Below are 24,128 nucleotides of genomic sequence, written 5' to 3'. Positions count from 1 at the left end.
GTAAGCTGGTGGAGGGACTGCGTCTGAACCCTAGTGGGTCTGGCCCCACTAGGGTATACACCACTGCTGGTGGCTGGAAGGGGGGAGCCTGCGGGGTTGGGGATCCAAGAGAGAGGAGGGAGGCCGCTCTGTGTCCTTGTCCTGGGCGGAGCTCCAACACAGACCGGGGCCCAGAGCCCTTGGCCTCTCTTGGCCACATGGGACATGGGTGGTGCTCCCTTGGGGTGCAAGACGAAGGCTTAGGATCTGTTCAGACATTTATTGAGCACACACCTGGGCCTGGCCTGGGCTGGGAGCTGAGCTCCCAGGTGATGGGGAGGATAGAAACCCTGGGGGAGTTCAGTCCTCTAGAGAAGTGGAGGGTGCTAGGGGAGCCCAGGTGGGCAGTTGGGATCAAGTGGGTAGGCTTCAGGAAGGCTTCCTGGAGGCAGCAAATGCTTGGGCAGAGCTTGGAACAGTTAGTAAGGGTGAACCTGGCCAAAAAAAAAAAAATCTGGAAGGGTATTCCAGGCAGAGGGAACAACATGGGTAAGGCACAGAGGCTTGCCACAAACAGTCCATATGTAACTGGGGACCTAAAGCAGTGAAGTCTCCCAGGAGGGGAAATGGAAAGGTAGGAAAAAGACAGGAGGGAGTTTGGCCTGAGTGCTGCATTAGGGTAGCAAGTCCTCATTGCCCTAGAGAACCCCCAGCCCCATCCCTTCCCCCACAGGTCCTGGCGGCTGGCATTGAGGCGAACATACCTATGACCTATGGAATTGGCAGCCAGAGGGGAGATGAGAGCACTGGCTGTCAATTCATAGGTCAGAGCCCTGTGCACTCGGTCTCGGCGGCCCGCGGACGGCCCACTGCCCTTGGCCATCCTGGGCCTGGGAGCGAGGCCAGGGAGGTCCCTGGTGGTCTGCTGGGCAGCAGCCGGCTCCCCTCCTCCGTGGGTACTGGCCCCCGTCCCCGATAACAGCAGCCCCACTGGAACCAGTGGGCACTTCCACATGGAGTTGCTGTTACAGGGGGTGGGAGCCTACTGGAGGCCGGGGCCCCGCCTGCCTGGCAGCTCCCCCCGGGCAGAATGCCACCTGTCAGGGCTGCCTGGGTCCTCATGACCGCAGGCCCATGGTCTTTTTATTGAGGCTCCTTATCATCTGGGCCCACACCTGGAGGCCCCACACCAGCCCTCCTCCTCCGGGCGAAGTCCAGGCTCAGCCCCGGCTGGGCTCATAAAGCCGGGAGTGGCTCCGATTTACAGCTCCTGGGCAGCCTTTGCCCACTGGGCCACCCCCACGCCCTCTGTCCCCAAGTTCCTTGTTTCCTCCTTTCTTTCCCAGCCAGCGCCGGGCCTCAGTTCCAGGTTGGGCCACGGCGGCCTCCACCCTCTGCCCTTTGCCCACCCTTCCTGCCACGGCCACAGGGTCGAGGGACAGTGAGGGACACCTGGGCATCTGTCAGTCTCCAGGGACCGCCGACTGCCCAGATTCCTAGGGATGGCCCCAGATGAGAAGCTGGAGGCAAGACTGAGAGGGGCGGGGAGCCAGAAAGTAGGAGAATAAGGCCAAGAGGCCAAGAGAGAGGCAGGTGTGGAACAGGAGGGAACTAAAAAGGAACAGAGCAAAAAGGGACTGAGAAAGGCCAGGGGGGAGGGAGGGGGAGAACAGGGAACGTGAAAAGACGCTAACCCAACTGGCAGAATGCTAAGAACAGAGCTGTCAGCAATCGCTGTCTAGAAGAAGGCTTAGCACCTCAGTGGCCTGAGAGCCAGCAGGGGTCTGGGAGCTGGGTGACCTTGAGCACGTGGCTTAACCTCTCAGAGCCGCTGCTGTTTCCTCACATGCAAATCAGGCCTTGTGAGATCCTGCTGCCCTCTGGCCTCGCCTGGTGGGAAGCCACACTCCCAAGGCCACCCTCCCATCAAGCTCTGGTTCCACCCCTGCTGTGGGGAGTGGAAGGGGCTGCTTGCTGTGGTCCCTGAGCTAGACCAGGACCCCCAGGAGAGCAGACTTTTCTCCTGCGAGGTGTGTTCTCACCCCCCCTCCCGTCCCCCAGACAGGATCTGGCCCAAGAGGTTTCAGTGACAGGTTCCAGTGCCAGTCCTCCCCACCTAGGGGACATTTTGGAGAGAACCCAAAACTTCTAGAGAGGAGGGGGACCTGAGATTCTGAGCCTTGAGAGTGGACTTGGGCCATGCCCCCTTCTCACGGCAGTGGAAACACCCAAAGAGGCAAAGGAAGCTGCCCAAGGTCACGGAGCCCGGCCTTGAGGTCCGTCCCATCTGGCGACTTCGCTGAAGTGGCCTCCTTCCTCTTGGGATGCAGTCAAGGTAGGATGGGAGGTCCCCGGGCAGGAGTCCGTTGCCTGGGAGGACAGGCCTGTGAATGAAGACACCATAGCAGGTGACACCGCCCACCCGCCAAAGCCCAGAAGGGCCTCCCGAAGACACCCAGGCGAGGCCAAGCGCCAGGCTTGGTGGAGGCAGTAGCGGTGGCCCCCCAAGCGGAAGTCCTGACCCCCTCATCTCACAGGTGGAAATGGAGGCCCAGGGCCAGAAGGGACTTGCTTAGGTCACCCAGCAGCTGCCTTGGCCCTTCCCTTTTTTCCTCAGAAGGGCTGGGTCCCCTGCAGCAGTGGCAGGGCTCAGGAGAGCCCTGGGGCCAAGGGGCTGTAGGGGTCTGACCGCCTGGGGCAGGCTCTTACCTGGGTGCCTGGCTTGCCCTCGGGCGCAAGGAGGAAGTGGGGACGCCCTGGGCCCTGTGCCTTTTGAGCCGTTGGCCCAGCCCCTGGCGGTGGTTAATGATTATCCTTCCGCCTGTCAATACGGATGGCAAGTGTGGTTCGAAGGGCATGGAAGCCTGGACTGTGCCCAGGCAGGGTGGGGCACTTCTAGGAAGCATCAGGCTGGGCCCCCATCCAACCCTTCTGGTGGCATCAGACCCCCTCCCCCTCATTTCGGCTTACTGGCCCCGGTGACCATGGACAGAACTTCTGCTCTGTTCATTTGGTGCCAACACAAAGGGGACAGCAAGGACCCAGAGGGGACTTGGGGGACCTTTGCTCACCAAGAGGTCTGCAGATAGCAAGTGAGGGTTCTCTAAGACTGTGCCTCTTAACCTGAGCCTCAGTTTCCCCACAGGCCCACCTGCTTCCGTGCAGTGCTCGTGGGGGAACCGTGGTGGGGTATGATCAGAGTAGCTCCTTCTTGTTCGGAAGCAACAAGGTATATGTGGGAGGGGGCGGGGGAGCGGTTTACGATGGTTATTTTCCCCACCCCATGTAAGTCTCTATGCAAAGGTCCGTCAGGAGCCCTGCTAGCCTGTGCTGCCCCCGTGCCCCTCCCCTCTACTGCCCTGGAGCTGGGACCCCAGGGAGGGGCTTGAGTCATCAAAAAAGCCATCTGCTAGGGATGGCCAGAGCAGCCTCCAGAGGGCGCAGCCTTCTAGGAATGGCCTTGACTGACCATGCTGGTTGTGGATAGGGATTACCAGGAGGGACCCGAAACTCAAGAGCCAAGGGCGCAGCCTCAGAATACATGGTCAGGGTCTGAAACTTCTTGGGGCACCCCACAGCCTGACCCTTTGCTCCAGCTCAGTGTCCTCCCAGCTGTCCCCTCACCCAGGCCCTAGGTAAGGCTAGATCCTGGGCTCTTGCAGGGCTGGAGGCAAGAAACATGGTCTGGGTGAGGTGGGCTCCAGGCCTCCTCTTTCCCGCTGCCCTGGGCTCCTGCCACACAGAAGCAGGGCCGATGGCGAGGAGCACAGGGCAGAGACAGTTGGGGGGAAGGACTGTGGGGGCGGACAGGTAGCTGGGGCCAGTTTGAACCTGCTGGGAAGGTGTGGTGACCCCTGCTGGTAACAGGGGAGGTCCTGGGGGCAGAGGTGGGGATCTGGGTATGGGCCAAGGTCAAGGCTGAGGCTGGGGCAGCGCCGGCACACAGGACAAGGGGGCCGGCGGTGGGTGCAGTTTATTCCACGTCATGCAGACACGGACCCACACGTTCAAGGAGCTTAAAAATACATTGAACCACAGTGTCTGTCCCCTACTTCCCCCCAGACACAGAAAGACACTTGGCTGAGCGGGGTTGGGGTCTGAGGGTCCAAAGGCCTCCGTCCTGGGACAAGGCGGCAATGTGGGCCCAGGTAGTGGTGGAGGCAGTGTCCTTTCTCCCCAGAGGAAAAGTGCAGAGACGGGGCTGAGCCCCAGGCAGGGAGGCCTCATTCTCACAGCGATTGGCAGGCGGGCCAGGCAGAGTCCTTCCAGAGCCTTCCCCTGAGGGCTTGCCCGGCTATGGACCGAAAAAGCTCTGGGGAGGCGCAGGAGCCACGATGGCCCTGGGGCTGGCTGGGCGAGGAGGGCAGCAGCGCCCGGCGTCCTCGGCGCCCAGTGCTCAGTCTTGGCCTTCGTCCGCACGCCACTTGAGAGCGTGGTCCTTGTGTGCGTCGGGAAGGATCTGGTTTCGCATGCCCCCAAGTAGACTGGACGTGGCCTCCGTGGCGAGAATGAGGGGCTTCACCACAGTGGGGGGCAGCTGGCGGATCACGCCCCCCACGGCGCCTGTCAGCCCCTTCTGCTCGTGCCCCCGGGAGGCCACATCACAGATGGTCTGAGCCGTGTCCAGGATGCCCTGCGGAAGTCGGGAAGTCAGCCACTGGGGGATGGGGGGTGAGGAAGTGGGCGTGGGACTGGGAGGAGGACAGGGTCTTATCACCTCTCGAACGGTGTCATAAGCCTTTGCCACACCCTCCCGGAGGTCAGCGGGCTGGTGGCCCTTTCGTAGCCTCCGCACTGAGCGCTTGTCCTGCAGGGAGCGGGGGATGGGCGCGGCTGGGGACAGGATGTCGTACACAGTCTCAGCTGTGGCCTGAGGGGACACGGAGGGCACCAGATGAGGAGCCAGCCCAGGCACACACCCCCAGCCCTGAGGCCCCCGGGCCAGCCCCAGAGAAGCATGTGGAACCCCGGGCCAGCCCGGGGTAGGGGTGGGCGGGCATCACGCTTCCGCCTGTCCCTTGGCCCTGCTTTATGGTGCTGCTCCTGGGGGTCCTGCCGATGCTTCCAGCACCCGGGTCGGGGGGGACTTCAGGTGGAGGGCATGCCTCCTGAGGGGATCGTCCTCAAGTCCTCTGGACCCCCAGCCCTCCTCGGGTGGACCGCCACACGTGGACCCCTGCCCCATCTGGGGGCCTCTCTGGGGCCTGCTTCTCCTTCCAGCCTCTGGCTGGACATCTTGCCCCGGCCTACAGGGGGCTGTGCGTGCAGATCCCAGAAAGCACTGAGCTCCCCATCATCTGCACGCTCATCGGCCGTGACTGCTGCACAGAGGCCTGCCCCTCCTCGCCCTCCTACTAGGGTTCAGGGCACTGAACCACAGCCGCTCGCAGGACTCCCGCGCCTCCCCGGGGGTCTGTCTTTGGGCCTGGCAATGTCCAGGGCTTGAATGAGCGAGGGCCGGTCTGTGCCTCAGTTTTCCTGTCTGTAAACAGAGCCACAGCCCCCTCCCTCCTCTCCAGGAGCTGGCCAGGAGCAGACACGGGAGGCTGCAGGGCGCCCACACTCTTAGGGCTTGCTGTGGGAGTCACTGGGCCTCCCCCGTGCAAGACTGTGTCTCAGAGAACGAGACCGCGCCCCCAGACCTGCCATCCTCAGTAGCACTTTGGGGACTGATCGGGCGCCCTGGGGCAGATCCGCTCTGCCCTACCCGGCCTGGAAGCACCAGCCCGCTCACCTGGATAGCCTGCACCAGCCGGTTGCTGAGTTCCAGGGCGGCCGAGGCCGTGGATGAGCCAAAGGAGGCGGCCCCCCGCTGCAGCCCCCGCATGAGGCGCCCATCCTTTCTGTACTGCTCGATGGGCAGCCAAAGCAGGTCCCGGAACCCCTGGACTGCAGGCATGGGGTCGGTCAGACATGCCTGAGGCTGTGCAGCCCGTGCCCACCCTGGTTTAGGACCTCCTCCCTCTCCTCCCGGGGCAGCGTCTAGGCCGCCCCAGAGTCAGAGCCATTCCCAGGGCCCCCACAGCCACCACTCACAGAGCTGGACCACCGAGTGCATGGGGCCCACACCCCCCAGCAGGCCGGGCAGCTGGTTCTTCCGGATGTCCTGCAGCCACTCGTTGAGAGCGTAGCCCAGCACCTTGTCCACACCCAGCAGTCTGGGAAGGGGAGAGGAGAGGAGGGTCTGGAGGCACAGCCCCACACGGAGGGCCAGGGCCTGAGGTACCAGGGCCTGAGGTACCCCCACACTCTCCCCAGCAGCCGCCCAGCCCAGTGCAAAGGATGACTGTGCCCACTTTACAGAGCGAAAACTGAGACTCCAGAGGAGTAATGGCTTGGCCAAGGCCACGTAACCTGTCAGGATGCGGCAGGGTAAGACGGGGGACCCTGAAGGGAGGCTGGGGGTGCTGGAGGGGATGGGGGCTCACCCATGTCGGCAACAGAGCCGCTTCAGCTTCAGCTCGGAGCAGTTGAGCTGGGCCAGGCCGATGAGGAGGCCGGCGAACGTGCCCTGGGGAAGGAGAAGGGATTCGGGGGGACGCAGTTCAGTACAGGGCGCCACCCAGCGCATCGGTGGCCCTGGGGACCGACTCAGCCGCCAGAACAGCCTGGATGTAGGCCCCGGCCACACCTGGGCAGAATGGGGACCCCCGAGAGGGATGGCCCACACGGCCACTCCGTGGGACAGCCCCACTTACCACCTGGTCCATGGTGACGTGCTTGCCGTGGTAATCCAACCAGATGGGCACCTCGGACGTGAAGCGGAACTCCCTGGGGGGTGTAGGGAGAGCGGGCTTGGTTCCCGCCCCTGCCCCCCGCAGCCCGGGCGAGGACCCCCAGCCCTCCACGCTACCTGAAGTAGATGGGCTGCTGCTCGGCTGAGCAGCTGTGCCCACCGCCCGCCGCCTCCCGGGAGCCGGTCATCTCTGCGTCCTCAGGCAGGCCTTCCTGGACACTGCTGGGCTGGACTCGGGTCTCGGAGCGAGCTAGGGTGGGGGACACCGATGGGGGGTGGACCCAGGGCTGGCTGGGAGGGGGAGGTGGGGGGCCTGGGCTCTCCCCTCCCAGCTCAGCCTCTCACCCTCCGCGGACGTCTCTGCTGAGACCACAGGGTTGATGCCAGCCGCCAAGCTGGTGAAGAAGTCCTTGAGGAAGAACAGGGCGTCCTGCCGGGGGAAGATACGGGTCAGGGAGGCCCAGCGGCCGTGGGGCTCACCGCAGGACCTGCCCCGCCTGGCCTGCTCACCTGGTCCACGTTGAGCCGCAGGGGCATCAGCGAGACTCGGAGACAGCACTCGGGTCCACCCGGGTGGGTGGCGGGGGCCACGTGCAGCGCTTTGATGGTGAGCTGGGGGGCAGAGGGCAAGCTCTGGGTACCTGCCGGGCTCTGGGCCCTGGCCCCCACCCTGTGCTCAGCCGTGGCTGCATCTGCACACGCTGTGCCCCCGGCTGGGCCCGCCTGAGCCCTGGGATTCTCCCGGGCCCCCCAAACCCCCAGGCTCTGCCCAGGGTGGCCAGCGGGGGTGGCCGGTACCATGTTGGAGTGGGCGCGACGGGGCATCCGCTCGCTCGTGTGCAGGTACAAGAACTTGTTGATCTGGGAGGAGGCCAGCCGGTCTCGGACCTCCAGCTCCTGCACAATGAACACCTGGCGGGACAGCGGCCGCTCCTCTGGCTCCTGGCTGGGGGCTGCAGGGCCCGAGGTGGGCTCCGCCGGGTACACCTCATGCTGGAAGCTGACCTGTGAGGCCGACGGAGACCTGAGCCAGGGAGGCAGCACTCTGCCTCTCCCAGCCACCCTTCTGGCCCCCAGCCCCACCTCAGCCCCGCACCGGGCTGCCTCCCCATGGTCGTTCCAAGGGCATTTCAAACTCCACTTGGCATGCTGAGTTCTTGACCTGAAGCTCTCCCGTGAAGCTACTTGCTCCCAGTCCCTTCCTATCACCTAAGAGGCCCCCGTGTGCCTGTCACCAAGCACCAGCACCACCCTCCAGCCTCTCCATCACTAGCCACAGTTTCACTCCTTGGCACATCTCTCCAGTCTCCTCGCACCTGTGTCGCTCTTCACTCCTGCCCCCTGGCCTGGTGGCCACTGCCCCCCCAGCCCGGGACAGCCTCCCGCCTGGGCCCCTCGGCCCCTTCTCCACTCAGCCAGAGGGACCTTCATCCAGCACCACCCACCTACCTTGCGCCCTGCAAACACCCCCGTGGGGCCTGGACACGCCAGCCCCACTGGCCTCTCTCTCGTACCTCAAATGGCTCAAGGCCTTTCTCGTCTTTGGAACTTGGCCCTGGCCTTCCCTCTCCCCTACACCCAGTGCTGGCTCCCCAGCCCCACTGGCTGCAGGGAGCCCCCGAGTTTTCCCGGCACGACAGCCCCGTGTGCTGGGGAGAAGGCTCGCACGGGCTCGCCCTCAGGAAGCAGGACCTCCGCTCACCCCACCTCAGGTCAGCCTGGCAGCCCACCCAGCCTGTGGTTCCTCCCCAACCAAGTATTTCCAGAAATGGACCGTTGTCCCCGGATCTGTGGCTGCCCCTACCCTCCCTGCTCGGCCACCGTCTCCTGCTGACTGCATCTCATTCTGGTAAAATCCAAAACCGTCCTGTGGTCTGCGGGGCCATAGGCCGCCTGGCTCCTGGTCAGACCCACGGCCCCCACGGCCACCATCCTGGCCCGGCTGCGGTCCTGCTGGCCACATGCCTCCACACACAGTGGAGATGCTCGCGGCCCGTGGCCCTCATGCTGACACCCTCAACCCGCCCCCTCCGGCAGGTCTTCGTGCCAACGACACCTTCTCAAGAAGACGTGCTGCTCCTCCCTGCGCTCCCTGCTCCCCGCCCTGGCTCGCCTTCCCCAAACATTTATCTCCTGCTGCACCGTACAGATCCACAAATCCGTGGCTCCCTCCACTACCACACATGGGACAGGGAAGCGGGGCTTCTTTCCGCCGTGCTCACTGCTCCCTCCAACGTCTAGAACAGCACCTGGGGAGTGGCATGGATGCGCTCTGCAAACACTCGGGGACATGGTTCCTGACCAGGGACCTGGAGCTAAGTGGCCGTGGTGGAGGGCTGGCTGGGTGCCAGGGATGGCATGGCGGGCCTGTCCCCCATCCAGGTGGCTTTCTATACTGAGCCCCCAGCTCACCTTGCTGAGCTGGATCTCCATGAGGACGTGGTGCTGCCTCCCACTGCCCCCCTGCGTACGCCAGGAGTTCTGGGGCCGGTTGGGACCGGAGCAGCGGGAAGGGGAGCCCCTAGGGCCCATGAAGCTGCCTCTTGCCCTGGAAAAGGGACAGGGCACAAGCTGACTCGGAGGGACTCCCTTCCCGTCAGAGCGGGCCCTTCAGCCCGGGGCAGGAAGCCCTCTTTGGCCTCAGCCCCGGGGGTGGGGGTGGGGGGCAAGGAAGGAGAAAGAACAGAGGCCACTGAGTCAAGGACACGGCTTAAGATTGTCAGCTGCTGAAGGTCAGAGCTGACCTCCAGCCCAGGCCCCATCCCCTGGCCAGGTGGGCCCCATGGCCCTAGCGGCTGCCTGCACCCGTCCTTCTCACCTGTGGCCAGGGTGGGGGCCAAAGTCCCGGCCGCCATAGAGGTGCCAGACGAGCGAGACCTCCCGGAGCACCACGCGGCTGCTGGGCACAGGGAAGTGGGCAGGCGCCCGCAGCAGGTCCGTGCTGCCCAGGGGCCGGGAGAAGTACCCGTCCTGCACGATGATGGGGCCAGGATGCAGCTGTGTCACCACGGGCTCCCCATCTCGGGGCTGTAGGCGGGGGGGGTGGTGAGTCAATGTATGTGCACAGACACCTTCCCCAGTCCTGGCCACCCTCTCCCAACTTCCGCCCCATCCTCATACCTCCCCCCGTTTTGGACAAAAGGTGACTCTCCTGGGTCACCATCCCCAGAAGCTGTGTCAGAGTGCTCTGTCCTGGGGGCCAGTGCGGGGGGGACCCAAGTGCCCCGTGCTCTTGCCAACCCTGGGCCTGGGTCTCGCTTGCATGTGACATTCCCATTGGCTCCTGGGGACCAGCCAGTCAGCACCCCACCAGTCAGATGGTTTCCCCCCTCCTGCAAACTACCCAGCTCCTCTTCCTCCCTTCCCTTGATGTCCTGTCCTTGGCCCCGCATGTCATTCTTTCTCTCTTCCTCTGGAAATCCACTTGCTCCCTCAAGACCCAGAGTTCAGAGGGACTGTCAGGGACCCAGACCCGCCTCCCCAGTGGCGGAGACCACCTCCTACCCCTCCAGCAGCAGGAGCTCTACAAGGGTGCAGAAGGAAGCCACCGTCTCCTACCACTTCCTGGCCCTGCCCAGCCCGCCCCACACACACACCGGGATGCCGAGGCCCGGAGCGTCAAGGATGCAGAACTCATCACTGTCCAGAGTGTCTCCATCTCCGTCTTCCTTTTCATCTTCCTTGGCCTCTGAGCGGGACCCCAAGCTGCTGGCAGGGGCCACGACGGGGGGCAAGTGGGGCTGGGCCCCGCTCCGTTCACCTGGGAAGAGGTAGACTGACACGGGCGAGGCCTGAGGGAGGGGGCCACCTGTGGAGCGAGATGCCAGTTTTGGAGGGGATGGCTGATTTGGGTGCCTGATTGTCCTCTGGCCCCAGAGCACCCCCGCACCGCACCTGAAGGCTGGGTCAGCTCCCGTAAGCTGCGCTCAGTGTCCAAGAGGGCGTCAGCCAAGTCCCGCTGGTTGATGAGGGCTGTCTCCACTGGGGGACAGGAGGGTAGGGAGGCAGGGCTCTCGGAGAGCTGGGCCAGGCGGGGGAGGGGTAGGGTGAATGAGTGACAAAAGGAGGGGTGCCGCCTCCTCCTCCTCTGATGCCAGGGTGCTGGGGGAGTTCCCGGAGCTGGCAGGGCCAGGCCTCACCTGTACCTTCTGGCCGGCGATCTCCGTGGGGCTGGGGGGCCGGGGCGGGGGGTGCAGGTCGCCCTCACTCATCACGTACTGCAGCAGGTTGACCAGCAGGGCGCAGGAGTCCGCGCAGCTGTGCACACGCACCACGTTGTTGGAGCAACGCAGCTCGAACAGCGGCTGGCTCTGGGGAGGGGTGCGGGGTGCGGGGGGCCATCAGGCTGGGCTTCATCCCCGCCACACACAGACGGGGCTCGGCCTGGTCTTCCCTGGGCTGGGCAGCCTGCTGCCCAGCACCTCTGCTGAAGGAAGGAGCAAATGGAGCCCAGAGAGTGAGGGGGCTTCCCTCAGGGCCATGCAAAGAAGCTGGAGTGCCCTCCCTGCGTGACAGTGTTCCAGGGCCCGGTCCTCTGTCGCTCCCCTCAGCCTGGCCATGTGCAGCCCGTTACCTCCATCTGACCAGGGAGGACACAGGCCCCACAGGGCCGGCTGACTCCCGATACCCTGCTTCGGCCCTGGCCACAGCTGCCCCCTGGTGCGGGGGTTCACATGATGGGCTGCCCTGCTGGCAGGGGGACTGGCCCAGAGCCCAGCATGGAAGGGCAGGCAGTGACTGGAACCTGAGCCCAGGCCCAGGGAGCAGAAGGGAGGAGACGGTGCAAGAGGAAACGGTGACCGCGTGGAGGCTTCACTGTCCCAGCCCTTGCAACCGCTCTGGCTCTGGGGGACTCTGGGCAACACTCACCAGCTTGCCCTCGGTGCTCCCCTTCCAGGTTTTAATCACGAGCTCCAGAAGGTCAACATCCAAGACACAGACATAATCTGCAGCAGAAAGCGAGAGAAGTTCCAGTCACTTCTTCATGCTGAGCCCCTGGCCCAGCACCCGAGCGGAGAAGCGGGCGTTGATCTAAGCGCAGCCCTTGCGGGCGGGCGTGCGCGGGTGCTGAGAACCCGGCCAGCAGCTGGGTGAGGGTGTCCGGCTGCTCCGGGTGTGGCCTGGGGCTGTGAGCCCTCAGAGGGGAGGGGGGCCCCATCCAGGCCCTGCCCACCTCGCTGCAGGTCCGGGGTCTCCACCTCACACTTGTCGGACAGGTATAAGGCTGAGTCATCGAGGATGAACCTGGTGGGGAACAGGGCTGAGAAGGGCCCAGGAACCGCTGCAGGGTGCAGCTCTGTGGGAGCCACAGGGCGGGGACCCCGAGAGACAGGCAGAGGGGCAGCCACAGGGGCTCCCAAACCCACAAGCAACTAGCGCTGGGTCCCCTCTAGCCTCAGTGTTCCTCTCTGTACACTGGGTCTGTCTCCTGGGCCGCAGGCCCCGAAATAGCGCAAGCTCGCCTAGGTCAAAGGGCAGACGGCACGCTCCCAGTTTCTCCTGCTTCTCCGCCCCCTCTGGGCCTCACGGCAGCCACAGGAGGAAAGTGTCCTGCTCCCTTACCGACCCTCCCACAGCATTCACTGTTCTTTCAAAGTCAGTCCTTATTTTAATGGAAACATGACACGAGCTCCTTCAAGATGTTCTAAAACACAGGACTAAGAAATCATCTCTAATCATATTCTCTAATCCCAAATTCTGAGAAAAGCGCCCTATGCATTTTCTCTTATCTGCTCTGTGAAGCCACAGAGTATACAAATAAACCTTCATAAATCTTAAAAAACACCACCACCACATAGAGCTTTCTAGCTCGGGTTTTCAGTACATGCTGCATTACGATGGCTCTCGTGTTCTTCAATGTCATTCTTCAACCTGACTTTAATGGTCGGGTAAGCCACATTTACTGACTCAAGTTGTCATTTGGGGGCATTTAGATTATTTACAAGTTTTAAATTATACAACAAAGGCATCGCATTCCGCCCCTGTTATCCTTGTATCCTTAGAACAAGCATGTCTGTGAGACGATCAGGTTTGAGAGCACAAATACTTTTAAGGCTCTGACAAGGAGCGCAACTGTCGTCCAGGAAGGTGGAATCAATTCTCATTCCTGAGCAAGGAATCATCACCCAAATGTACAGAAAGGCTCAGGGATGGGCCTGAGGAGACATAGCAGGTAGGCAGGACCCTGGGGGAGTAGCAGCTGCAGCCCAGTTTTGGGGTGTGTGTGTGTGAGCTGGGTGGAGGTGGTGCGTACCTGAGCAGGAAGGTCGAGGTGTCCATGATGATGTTGCTGGAGAGAGTGAAGGTCTCAGCGGTGACAAGGACACGCACGGGGAGGTAGAGGGGCCTGGAGGGGTGGGTCACACATGTGCTGGGGTGGGCTCCTTATCGAGAGCCTACCCCCGGCCCCTGCCTCTCGGCCCACCCAACCTGGGTACCTGTAGTCCACAGCGCAGGAGAATAGGTGAGTGTGTAGGACAGTGATGACGGTTGGGGGCAGGTAGCCCAGCACTGGGTCATCAAGCACATCTAAGAACTCTAACAGCTTTGGGGGTCAGGACAGGAGGGGTGGTGAGGATCAGGAACCTCTTCCTTCCTCTAACCGCCTCTCTTCCACACCCCCCCGCCCCAGGATGGCTCCCCATGTGCTGCCCATCCCTGCTACCATACCCCTTGCCTTCCCTTGGAGGTCAGCTCTGGCCCAGCCCAGGCCCCTCACACTGGCCTCCACCTCTCCAAGTCCAGAGACCCACCTGCCCACACCACTTTTGCTCACCTGGGAGTGCCAACTCTGTTCTGGAAGAGCCATGAAGTGGCGCAGGGTGGCCCTGTGCAGCCGCAATGTCACCAGGAACTCCTGGAGGTGGGACACAGTCAGCCCAGGGTGCCCAGCCCACCAGGCACCAGGAGGCAGTAGCCCCAGCCAAGCGGGTAGACCAGAAGCAGGCACTGTTGTACCTTGACATTCTTGTGGGGATCCAGATGGATGCGCACAGCTGTGGACAGCATGTGGGGACCCCGGCCCTGGCCCCTGAGGCCCGAGGCTCCCCGTTCAGTCACCCCTTCCTCCGACGGGTAGATGGTTGGGGCCAGCTGGGCCGGAGGGGCAAAGCTGGGCAGATCCAGGCGACTGGGCAGCCGGGAGTCATCCACAGTCGCTGGGGAAGCAGCTGGTGAGCTCCCTGCCATGCTGGCTCACCAGCAGCCCCCCCGACCCCAGGGCCCTTGGCCCTCCAGCAAGTCCCCTCCCTTCACACCTCGGTGGTAGAGCTTTGCCTTCTCCGCTTCCAGGCAGAAGTAGCCGAGTCCCGGCTGGCCTCGGTACTGGGAGACACTGAAGATGGTACCTTGCTCCACATCCAACACCAGCTCCCCATGTGAGGTCTCCAGCCGCCGCCCAACCTCGTCCTGCACACAGAGCATGGGGCGTGGCCTCACCAGGGCCCTCCCCCAGGGGCGTGGCCTCCCACAGATTCTGCCTACAGAGGACTGGCTCTGGCTCCACCCAGATTCGCTGACATCCCAGAGCAGCACTTGTTTTGTTTGTTTGTTTGTTTTGTTTTGTTTTTTCTCTTTAGAGAGTGGCAAGGGGCAGAGGGAGAGGTAGAGAGAATCTTTTTTTTGGCGGGCAGACTCCATGCCCAGTGTGGAGCCCGATACGGGGCTCTTGAGATGATCAAGAATCAGACCCTTAGCAGGCTAAGCCACCCCAGCACCCCATCGCTTTTGTCTTTCGCCAGAAGGGGAGTCATCCTTGCCCTACCTGCCATCTGGTGTGAGACATTGCCACCCCACCCCTCGACCTCTGGCATGACACCTTCCGTACAACAGGGGCCAACGGGGGTGTGTTGGGATGGTTGGGGAGGCATGGGTGGGTCAGTGGGTGGCAGGTGGGTGCTGCTGGCCAGACACACCACTCTCAGCCACACTGGGCTTTTTTTTCCTAGATTCCCAAACTGGAGCTGCTCACACTGGTCTTCCTCTCCTGCCAACGGTGGGTGGGGGCACCGGAGTCAGCGGGGCTCACCTCCCTGGGGCTGCCCTCACCTTAGTCTCACAGAGGGCTGTGATCCGACCCTGCAGCACAGTCACCAGTGTCGAGAAGGTGCTCTGGGAGCGAGGACTTGGGGACTCAGGGGCAGGGGGCTGGGGAGCGCCCGATGCCCCTACTGAGAAGAAGTGGGCATCCTCTTCATCGGAGTCCGAGTCTGAGGTGAGATCAAGGAGCCAAGTGGGAAGGAGACCTGGGAGGGCTGCCCGAGCCCTGCCCAGCTCTGGGTGGTGGGGAGCTCAGAATCCTAGCTGGGGCGTCCCTCCTACCCAGCTTGAAGGCTGACTTGCACATCTTGAAGTTGTCGTGCCAGAAGCCCGAGGGGCCCGGGAAGCCAGGGGGGTGAGCGGTGGGGGCGGGGGCGGGAAGCAGGTCTGCAGGCTCCCACATGAGCAGGTCGTTGTTGATCCTGGGGCAGGTGGAGGGACAGTGGCGGTGAGGGTGGCCCAGCCCCACCCCTCCCCACACTCCCCCCGCCCCACCTGCCTGAGTTTGCACCTGTTGTACAGACTCTCATAGACCTCCTTGCTGGGCAGGAAGATGTGGGCGCTGGGCAGGAGCACTTCTAGGCTGCAACGTGACAGTGCCAGGGCCCGGCTCTGGAAGGTCCTCATCTCCTCAGGGTCTCCAGGAATCACCATCTAGACAGGCGAGCGGGGAGAGGCATCTGAGAGACTGGGCTGGCTCGGGAACGAGACCCCGGGCTGCACCCTGACTTCCTATCATTCATTCGCTCACTCTCATTCATTCATAGGAGCTCCTCTCTGCTGGGACGGAGGGCAGCCAGCTCGTGCGAATGCCGACCGTGTGCCAACCCTGCGATGAGGAAGGACCTCATGGAAGTCAACTCCTTTCTCCTCATGGTGATGAGCCTGTGACACAGGTCACTGTACCCACTTTCAAGACAAGGAAACTCATCCGTGTGTAACTCTGAGATTATACCAGTTCCAAGAGGATGAGGCCACTGAATGGAAGAGCCTAGATTTAAACCCAGACCACGGGGCCCAGAGACCAGTCCCTTTACTGTCTCTCACTCAAATCTCAGCAGCCCCAGAGAAGATCGTGAGGTCCAAACATACATTGTCCACAGATGTGGTTCTGACCTTCCCAATCAATGACCTGTGCCATCTGGGGCCTGCCCTCACCAGTGTCCTCACGCCCAGGCCCCATGAGCCGGGGGGATCTGATTCCCCACTGGTCTAAGATGATGGAATAGATGACATTCTTGCTGGTGCCAGGCCACATCCCCTGGTGCCTCAGGCGGTCCTGTTCTCCTGTCCCACAGCCACCAAGTGGCTCCCCTGGGTTCGGGGCCTTACCTCCTCCGTCTCATACATGGTCCTCTTGGAGGAGAAGGGTGAGGGCTCAGGCTCCCGCAGCTCACACGGACTCTCGGCTGACCGCTCCAGCTCCTCTCCCTTCTCGGGGGCTGCTTCCCACTGGGCGCTGCTCAGCTGGGGGTGCAGCGTCACCGCTATCCTGCCAGGGCACAGGCCTGTCACTGGCCTGCCAGGCCCCCTGAGCCCCAGATCCCAGCTCAGGAGCCAAGTGCTCCTCTCCCGCCCGTGCCTTCCAGAGCCCCCCACTTACTGGGGCAGGAAGTATTTGTGCCCGGGGCTCTTGGGATCCAGAGCTTTGGAGACCCGCAGGCAGGGGACGGGCGGCTTCTCTCCATCTTCGTAAGTGCCTGGAAGGATAAGGAGGAGCGGGGGTTGTCACGGCTGCCTCTCCCCATTTCTTCCCCCGTGGGAGGTGAGGTTGCGGGGGCCTGGAACCTCCACCACGGTGACTGTCCTTTATCATTTACAGGCCCGTGCCCTCCCTCACACCCACAATCTGTTGCAGACCAGCGACAAAGGGCCCGCTCTGCCCGCTCTCAGGCAAGCCTAGAAACAGGCAACGCTGGTGCCTCACAGAGCTGGTGAGGCTTGGGCCAGAGTCTGTCCCGACCGTGCCTCAGTCCCTTCCCCACCTCTCCCAGGGGCCCGAGGTCCTGCCCTGGGGACTGTCCCCCGGGGGGCTCTCACCATGCAGGTCGGAGCAGGTCAGTTCCAGGCGGGTGGGGATTGGGGGACCAGGACCGCTGTTCAGCTCTGACCGGAACTGGGGCTCACTCAGCTCCAGCCGCAGCTGCTCGGCCCGCACGGCCCGGCCTGCCCAGGGGTCCCGCTCGGGCCGCAGGTCGGCGATGGGGAAGCGCAGCTGCAGCGTGGCCCGGGGAGCCGACAGCCGCACCACCGTCTGCTGCTCAGCAGCTGGTGGGGCTTCTGTCTGCGGGAGGATGGCGGGGGTGGGGGGGATCAGAGCCACTGCCGGGGGCCCTGCCACTGTGGCTTCCAGCCAGAGGGTCCGCGCCAGCTCCCTGGCCCAGCCGGGTCTCTTACCAGGAGGCCAGCAGGTGGCTCGGGAGGGGGTACGGTGGCCAGGCGCAGCACAGCAGCCAGCCGGTCCAGGGCCCCCAGCTCCACATCCGCCTGGAAGTCAGCCAGGTCCAGGGCCAGCTCTGAGTGGCAATGGCAGGCAGCAGGGCGCCGGGGTCGGCTCTGAGGGCGAGGATGTTCAGGTTAGCAAGGGCTCTGGGGCAGTTGAGGGCAGGATGGGAAGGGACGCCCTTGAGCAGAAAAGAAACACAGAGCCCTCCCGGGTGGTGGGAAGGAAGGCTCGGGCAGAGGACCTGAAGAGCCTCAGCACGTTGCCTGAGAAGGATGACCATGTTTGTTTAATAAAAGCCACCCCATATTTGGAGGGTTTGCCGGGTTTGCCGGGTTTGCAGGGAAGGGGCAACCGGGCACAGAGGATGCCTTGTGCAGGGCCCAGCCCCCGAGGGCTCCCAGATGGGGAGGCGCGCTCCGGCTGAGCAAGGGCAAAGGTGGTGGAGGGTGGGAGCAGGGAGGTACTAATGGAGGCTGAGAGGTGGGAAACAGCCAGGGGGTGGGGTGAGTTACTCTGGACACCCGGCGGAGAGTCTGTGTATGACGCAGGTGGGCACAGGGCCGAGCTGAGGCCTGGGAACCGAGGCTGCTGGGGAAGCTGAGGACCTGGGATGGGACACAGGAAGCCAAAGTCAGGCCGAGCTTCCACTCCCGCCGGAAGCTGCAGGCTCCGCCGTGCACACCGGCTCTGTCCTCACCTCTGTGTACTCAGGCTCCGACGTGTCCCTGGGCCACAGGCACTCCAGCACCTCGAGCTGCCCGAAGTGCACTTGTGTGCTGGTAGTCCGCCGGCCCCTGCCCGTCCGCAGCTCCCAGGATAGCTGCACAGCTGTCCCCGTTAGCCTGCGACGAAGCAGCGGGGCATCAGAGGTTGGGCTTGTGGGGGTGGAGGAAGTCTCTCTTTGGGTCCCTGCCTTGGGCTTGTACCGGACATGGCTACAGGGACAGGCCCTCTGGAAGCGCGGCCGGAGATGGTAGAAGTCACGGGAGCCGAAGGGCCCATCTTTGGTGGCATCAAACTCCGAAAAAAAATGGGTGGTGAGGTCAGGTGGTCCGGAAGATGGGGCAGACGTCTGCAGCAAGGTCAGGGTCATGCCCCCTAAGGTCATCTTCACCAGCGAGTCCGGGCGCAGGGTATCCGGGAGGGGTGTGGGGGCCGTCTTGCCTGAGAGGACAGAGGTGTCACCAAGGACTTCCCAGAGCTCATGGGTACCCCAGGAAGAGGGCTGGTCAGACACCGGGCTGGGGGCTGGGAGAAGCCCCAGCCCTGATGGACTGTGACTCTGGCACGGGGCTTGGCAGGGAGGGGCTAACCCAGAGCCTCCTTAGCCAGATACCAACCTAGGCTCACTCCAACCCCTCAAGGAGCTGGAGGAACAGGGGGATAAAGCCCTCAGACTCGCACCTGTCAGACGCAATCTCTCAATAAACATCGGCCAAACCCCACAGCCTGGCAAGGCCAGATCTTACTAGAACCTTTTTATGGAAAGGGAAACTGAGTCTCCAAGAATTTAAGTGCCTGGCCCCAGATCACTGACTTTGAAACCTGGCCTCTATCCACTGTGGGACCAGCCTCCCCCCACCCACCCAGCATCCCCAGGGAACCAAGTCACCCATGGTGGGCCGTAGCATCGGTGGGGGCCTCCTGCGGGCACATGACATCACTTGGGCACTGAGGCCTCCTCTGGCTCCTCTTGCCCCGGGAGCACTCACCAGTTGGCTGGGTATGGGCAGAGAGCCGGCGGGAGGCCACGTCGCTGTGCATGGAGGATCCCAGGTCTACATCCGAGAGGGAGAGCTCAGAGAGCGCTGAGGCCACACTGCTCGTGAGGCCCGCCATGGAGAAGAAGAGGTCTGTGGGCGAGGGCAGGGGACGTCAGGGAAGGCCACACTTGGCCCCTGTGAGTCCTGCACCCGGGCCCGCTGCCCCGACAACCGCCAGGTCTGGCCCCACACCGACCAGTACTGTCCAGGTTGACAAGAGGGTTGCTGAGGGGTTCTGGGCTGAGGGGCTCGGCCACAGCCCCTGCCTGCAGCTGCTGGTTCAGGTCCTGCTCGATCAACCACAGGTCTTCAGCACCTAGCGGGCGGCTCTTGTTCAGCTTGTCAACCAGGCCCCCGGGGTCTACGGAGGAGGACACGTCCTTGTGTCGGTCCAGCCCAGCCGGCCCCTCCCCAGCCATCCCAACCTCTGCAGAGCCCAGAGGCCTCACCTGCGAGGCTCATGGCACTGAGCAGTTCTTGAAGCTGCTGGAGCTGCTGAGGGGTCAGGAGCAGGTGCAAGGAGCCCAGCTGTCCAGCCACCTCCAGCTGGGGACAGAAGGGGCCAGAGGGGCCCACCATGGAGCCTACACCTGCCGCCTCGGCCCTCTGAGAGCCGCCGCCCACCTGCCCTCACCCAGAGGAGGGAAGACGCCAGTTGCCAGGCTGAGCGCCATCACCAAGCAGCTGTGTGACTCTGGCCGCAACTTGACCACTGAGCCTGTTTCCCTACTGCCAAGAAGGCAGTAACTTCCCCCACTCAAAGAGCCTGCTTTGTACGGGGCGTGGGGGAAGATCGGCACTGCCAAGGAGTATTCTGAGATGGGGCCCACTCCCTCCTCCACGGGGGCCGGGGACCCACCTTGGGGCCTGGGAAGGCCTCATTCTGCTTCAATTTCACTGTCAATTCCATATACCCTGAGCAGCTGCCGATCTGCAAGGGGGGTTTCGGGGGATCTTCCTGGAGGCAAAAGGGCATAGGAGGGAAGGGATCGAGAAGATGAGGTCAGACATGCTCAGAAGGGATGGGGCCCAGTGGGGCAGGCAGACAGGAGAGAAGCTGGGGATGAGGAGAAGAGAGTGGCGGGGATCCGGGTCAGCCCACCTGCGCGGGGAGCTCCTCGAAGCGCAGGCGGACTCCTGCCAGCTGCAGCAGCTTGTGCAGGAAGGCGGGAGGCTGGTGCACGTCCACCGGCGGTGCCTGGCTTGGGTCCCGCACTGCCTCATCACAGTACTCCAGTCTGGCGAGTGTAGGATCAGCCCTCGCCCCAGCCACCGCAGGCTGGAGCCCCTCTCCCCACGCAGTATTCTGTTCTAGGGGTCTGCGGCCAGAGAGGCTGGCCGACAGAGCTGGCCCATCACAGCCCGACCATACTGGACCTCCAGGGCCAGCCCTGGCTCTTCAGACCCTCCGTGTGTAACCTGATCCTCGGGAACCCCAGCCACCCTGGACCGCTGGTACCCCTTGGCCCCTGGACACCACTCCGGGCTTGCAATATGGTTTCCCTCCCACCATGGCCACCACCCAGTCCCACCCAAGCTTTGCCATGCTGCTTCCCGGGAGCCCAAGCTGGGGAGAGGGGCAGGGGCAGGGCCCATACTGTTCAGCAGCCCCTCACTACCCCTTGTCTGCACCCTAGCCCACCCCCTCGGGGCACGCCCCTACCTCTGTACATGGACTTCTACTGCCACGCCATGCTCCCCATCACCCGGCGAGTGCTCAACCCTCACCACAGTGTCCAGGAAGGTCACCTTGATCCTGCGCAGCACTGAGGGGTGGAAAGGGGTCTCTGGCCAGTTGGGACAGCAAGAGGTAGGCAGAGTTTCCCGGCTGGGGCGGCCGTGTGGCCATCTTGCTGTCTGGGCCCTCCGTCTTGTGGGCTGCGGAGGGGCAGACAGCAGGATACCACGAGAGGCCCACTTACCAGTCTCAATGGTCTGGGCAAACATTTCCAGGCCCTCCAGGGGCTGTGGTGGCTCAGAGGGCTCGGGGAGCCCATCCCGGAGGCACTCCTGAGCCAGCTGCAGGCTCGTGGTCATGCACGAGGCCCAGCTCTGCGAGTCAGCAGCCCCCGGCCCTGCGAGGAGGAAGAGGCTATCAGAAAGGGGAGGTCTACTCCTACCACCGGGCTCCCCACGCCCGCAGCCCCAGCCTTGCCCTGCCCTCACCAGGGCCCTGGCGAGGCTGCAGGGTGAGCTGGAGGCCTGACACGTGCACAGTGCAGTGGTCGGTGAGCAGCGCAGCCCAGGGCACGGCCACCTCGATAGAGCCCACGAAGCCTTCCACCAGCTCCAAGGGTGACTCGATGGACTCCAGCACTTCGTTCACGGACTAGGAACGGGGAAGAGACAGAGCCGGCTCAGGGAAACCCCAAATGTGGCTGTCTCCTTGGCTGCCACACTCCTTGTTGGTCTGCCCTGACCCTGGAGAGCTCCCTGGTTCTCCTGGCCGCCACCGTGGGCTACTACAGAGTTCTGCCACTGCTTTAGCTGGTTCCTACTCTTGGTTCATCCAAACGTGTTTCATCCTTTAAGCCAGAGGAAGGGGCAGCTGAAACATGAGAAGGAGGAAGCCAGGCAGAGAGGATGGAAGGTAGCATGCTCCAGGCATAGGAACAGCATGTGGAAAGGCCCAGCAGAGTGCAGCACCCATGTTCTCTCTGGGCAAGTACGGAGTTCAAGGGGAGGCTGGCAGAGGACTGAACTGAGCCAGAGGTGACCCCCGCCCCCCAACTCCGAACACTTGGTGCAGCTGTACCTCTCTGAGATACAAGGCTGAGAGCCCCTGGTTACCAATGGGGAAAGAGCACCACCGCCATCCAGGAGCTCCATGAAGGCAGGAAGCCACCTGCCGGCTCCGTGTGATCCCAGGTGCTGTATGGTACCACCCAGAGAAGTTCCCAGTAAACACTTGTTGGATCCAAGAATCAACAAACACATGGCAGAACTAGAAGGCTTACAGAGGTCAAGTTGAAACTCCTTACCCAGAGATCCACAGATGGGAACTGAGGCCTAGAGAGAAGGAACTAGTTTAATCACTCAGTGTACTGTGAGGACTGCAACTAGGAAGACAGGTCTCTCTCCTCACCCCATCCCAGGCTCCCCAGGCACTCGGCTTCTTCTGGGGTCTTCCTGGCGGGGGTTGCAGGCTGAGCGGCTGGGAGGGGGGGCTGGCTCTGAAAGGACCTGCTTTCCACGGCGGGGGAGGGGGGACGGGGGGGCCCTCCTCTCTGGAGGCCAGCCCAGAAAGCAGTCTAGCTGGGAGCCATTTCAATCCCCACCAAGAGGGCAGGGCAGGGCAGGGCAGGGTGGGAGTGTTTTCTGGAACTGGAACTAGAAAGAGGCAGCCCAGCCTAAAAGTCAGAGGTCAGAGAAGGCCTTCACTAGGATTCGCAGACAAGAGGTTATCAGGAGGTGTCCCCAACTCTGGGCTTGGCTGTCTCCCTCTGCCCCTACATTTGCTCAGCAAGTCCTGGCCTACCCCTGAAGCTCAGCTCTTCCTGTCCCAGACTGCATTTAGGCCGAGAACCCTGTCTGCCCAGACAGAAATTTCGCTGAGACGCCCCGACCCCATGCCCACCCCTGCTGTTCTGGAGTTGGGGGGCGGGGATGACCCAGTGCCAGCCTTGGCCTGACACCTCTAACTGGTGGCTCCTTTGCAACTTCCCAGTTTGGCTGAGTTGTGAGTCACTGCCCCTCACCGCCCCCAACCTCAGGCTTCTGACCCAGACCTCCTTCCTCCCTGCCTCCTCAGCATCTCCCTAGGCCTCCTCCCCACCTGAAAACGAACCTCTCTCCACCCTTCCTCAGGGGCTTGCTGGCAGGTAGGGAGGCTGATTCCCAAGCCCCTCCCCAAACACCACTGGGTCCATCCCACTCTCCCCAAAGCAGGAAGTAGGCAGCCGCAGCAATCACACGAGGTGTTGATCAACACGGGTGCTGACGCGGTTGTTGACATCCACATCCTGAGGCGGACGCCGCCCACTTGGCCCAGGATCGGAGGGTCAGGAGGTCAGAGCACCTTTCCTACAGGTGCTCCCAGCAGGACTCCAGACCCCCACCAGCCTTGCCTGACCGACTAGCTGCACGGCCCCAACTCTGTCACCGCCCTGGCCCCGTCCTGTCAGAGCCCCCTAGTTCCTTCGCCTTCCTGAGCCTCTGAGGACCACAGTTCTCAACTCGGGCCCCAAACTCGATGTGCTTATTCTGGCATTCCCCAGACAAGTGACACCCCCCTCCTCAGCCTCACTTTCTTCTACGGTGAAGTGGAGGCAGGGACCCCCTTCCCACCCAGCTTCTGGCTCTGAAGCCGATCCGTCGCCTGGAAAGGGCCTGACTCTCACGGCCTCTCCACGCCCTCTGCCCGGTCCCCAGCCTGACCCTTTAGCCAGGATCCTCAGGTCTCTGCGCACCGCCCCGGCTTCCCGATCTCGGGCCTCGTTCCTCACCCAGATCTCCAGGTGGATATCCCGCAAGGCAACGCTGCCCTTGTACAAATCGAGGCTGAGCTGATCCAGGCTGAGGTGCTCCTGGAAGAAGTGACCCAAGTAGTGGTGCAGCAAGTAGCGGCATACCCGCTCTTTCACACAGTTTGACCATGGCCACAGCCATCGTGACATCTCGGAGACCGCCGGGCCCAGGCCGCCTCTGCTCGCCGACCGCCGGCGATCCCTGTCCGGCTTCGCAGTTCACTAGAGCCCCCGGCTGCCCCGCCGCTTCTCTCAGCGCCAGGCCGCGCCCCCGGACCCTCAGCCACGCCCCCCACGCTCACTGCCATTCGCCGTTGTAAAGGGCGAGGTCTACTGATTGGCCGTGGGGGGCGGAGTCTTCGAGCACGAAAAAGGGACTGGGCTCTCTGCGTGATATAGTGCTCCCAAGCTTGATTTACGCCTGCGTAAAAATTCTGTGTGGGAGGACCTTTAGCCTCCCTTCTACGGGCTCTGGGAAGGCTGGGGCTTGAGGTGCCAGCCTCGTAGAGGAGTGCGCATGTGCCGACTCGTCTACCTCCTTGAGGTAGTTGGGGAGTATTTAAAGGGACAGAGTCTCATCAAATTTAATAGCAAGCTTCCCGGGGGAATGAGTGTGTGAAAACTCCTCCAGCACGCGTCCTAGAAACAATTAAGTGAGTAAGCATTTGCATTTTACAAAACGCTTTCCAACTTTTATTGCA

General features: G+C 62.8%; 1 protein-coding gene across 4 annotated transcripts; it reads right to left on the bottom strand.

Moving 5' to 3' along the window:
* Positions 1-3,935: 3,935 nt before the first annotated feature.
* Positions 3,936-23,613, bottom strand: LOC111149620 (autophagy related 2A). 4 transcript variants are annotated; one of them, XM_022506781.1, is made up of 41 exons: positions 23,407-23,613; positions 21,128-21,290; positions 20,884-21,036; positions 20,625-20,727; positions 20,064-20,199; positions 19,821-19,919; positions 19,411-19,507; positions 19,158-19,322; positions 18,911-19,051; positions 18,125-18,362; positions 17,896-18,040; positions 17,711-17,803; positions 17,150-17,308; positions 16,793-17,036; positions 16,356-16,452; positions 16,085-16,244; positions 15,264-15,406; positions 15,035-15,174; positions 14,762-14,967; positions 13,972-14,122; positions 13,673-13,872; positions 13,491-13,571; positions 13,153-13,259; positions 12,969-13,061; positions 11,889-11,959; positions 11,585-11,661; positions 10,861-11,025; positions 10,610-10,736; positions 10,312-10,523; positions 9,534-9,742; positions 9,128-9,263; positions 7,514-7,720; positions 7,226-7,327; positions 7,061-7,145; positions 6,833-6,965; positions 6,678-6,750; positions 6,408-6,490; positions 6,016-6,137; positions 5,714-5,868; positions 4,697-4,849; positions 3,936-4,612 (listed from the first exon to the last, which is right to left on the bottom strand). In XM_022506781.1, the coding sequence occupies exons 1-41, from the start codon at positions 23,575-23,577 to the stop codon at positions 4,376-4,378; spliced, it is 5,832 nt and encodes a 1,943-aa protein (XP_022362489.1). In that variant the 5' UTR covers positions 23,578-23,613; the 3' UTR covers positions 3,936-4,375. The 4 variants fall into 4 exon arrangements, with proteins under 4 accessions (XP_022362489.1, XP_022362490.1, XP_022362491.1 ...); XM_022506782.1 differs by having other exon boundaries at positions 10,855-11,025; positions 14,762-14,922; XM_022506783.1 differs by having other exon boundaries at positions 14,762-14,922.
* Positions 23,614-24,128: the final 515 nt, after the last annotated feature.

Source organism: Enhydra lutris, unplaced genomic scaffold (assembly GCF_002288905.1).
Source record: "Enhydra lutris kenyoni isolate GAN:26980312 unplaced genomic scaffold, ASM228890v2 scaffoldscaffold22, whole genome shotgun sequence".
In the NCBI taxonomy this organism is placed as follows: domain Eukaryota; kingdom Metazoa; phylum Chordata; class Mammalia; order Carnivora; family Mustelidae; genus Enhydra; species Enhydra lutris.
Note: the sequence above shows the minus strand (reverse complement) of the source record. Positions and strands in the feature narration are given on the sequence as shown.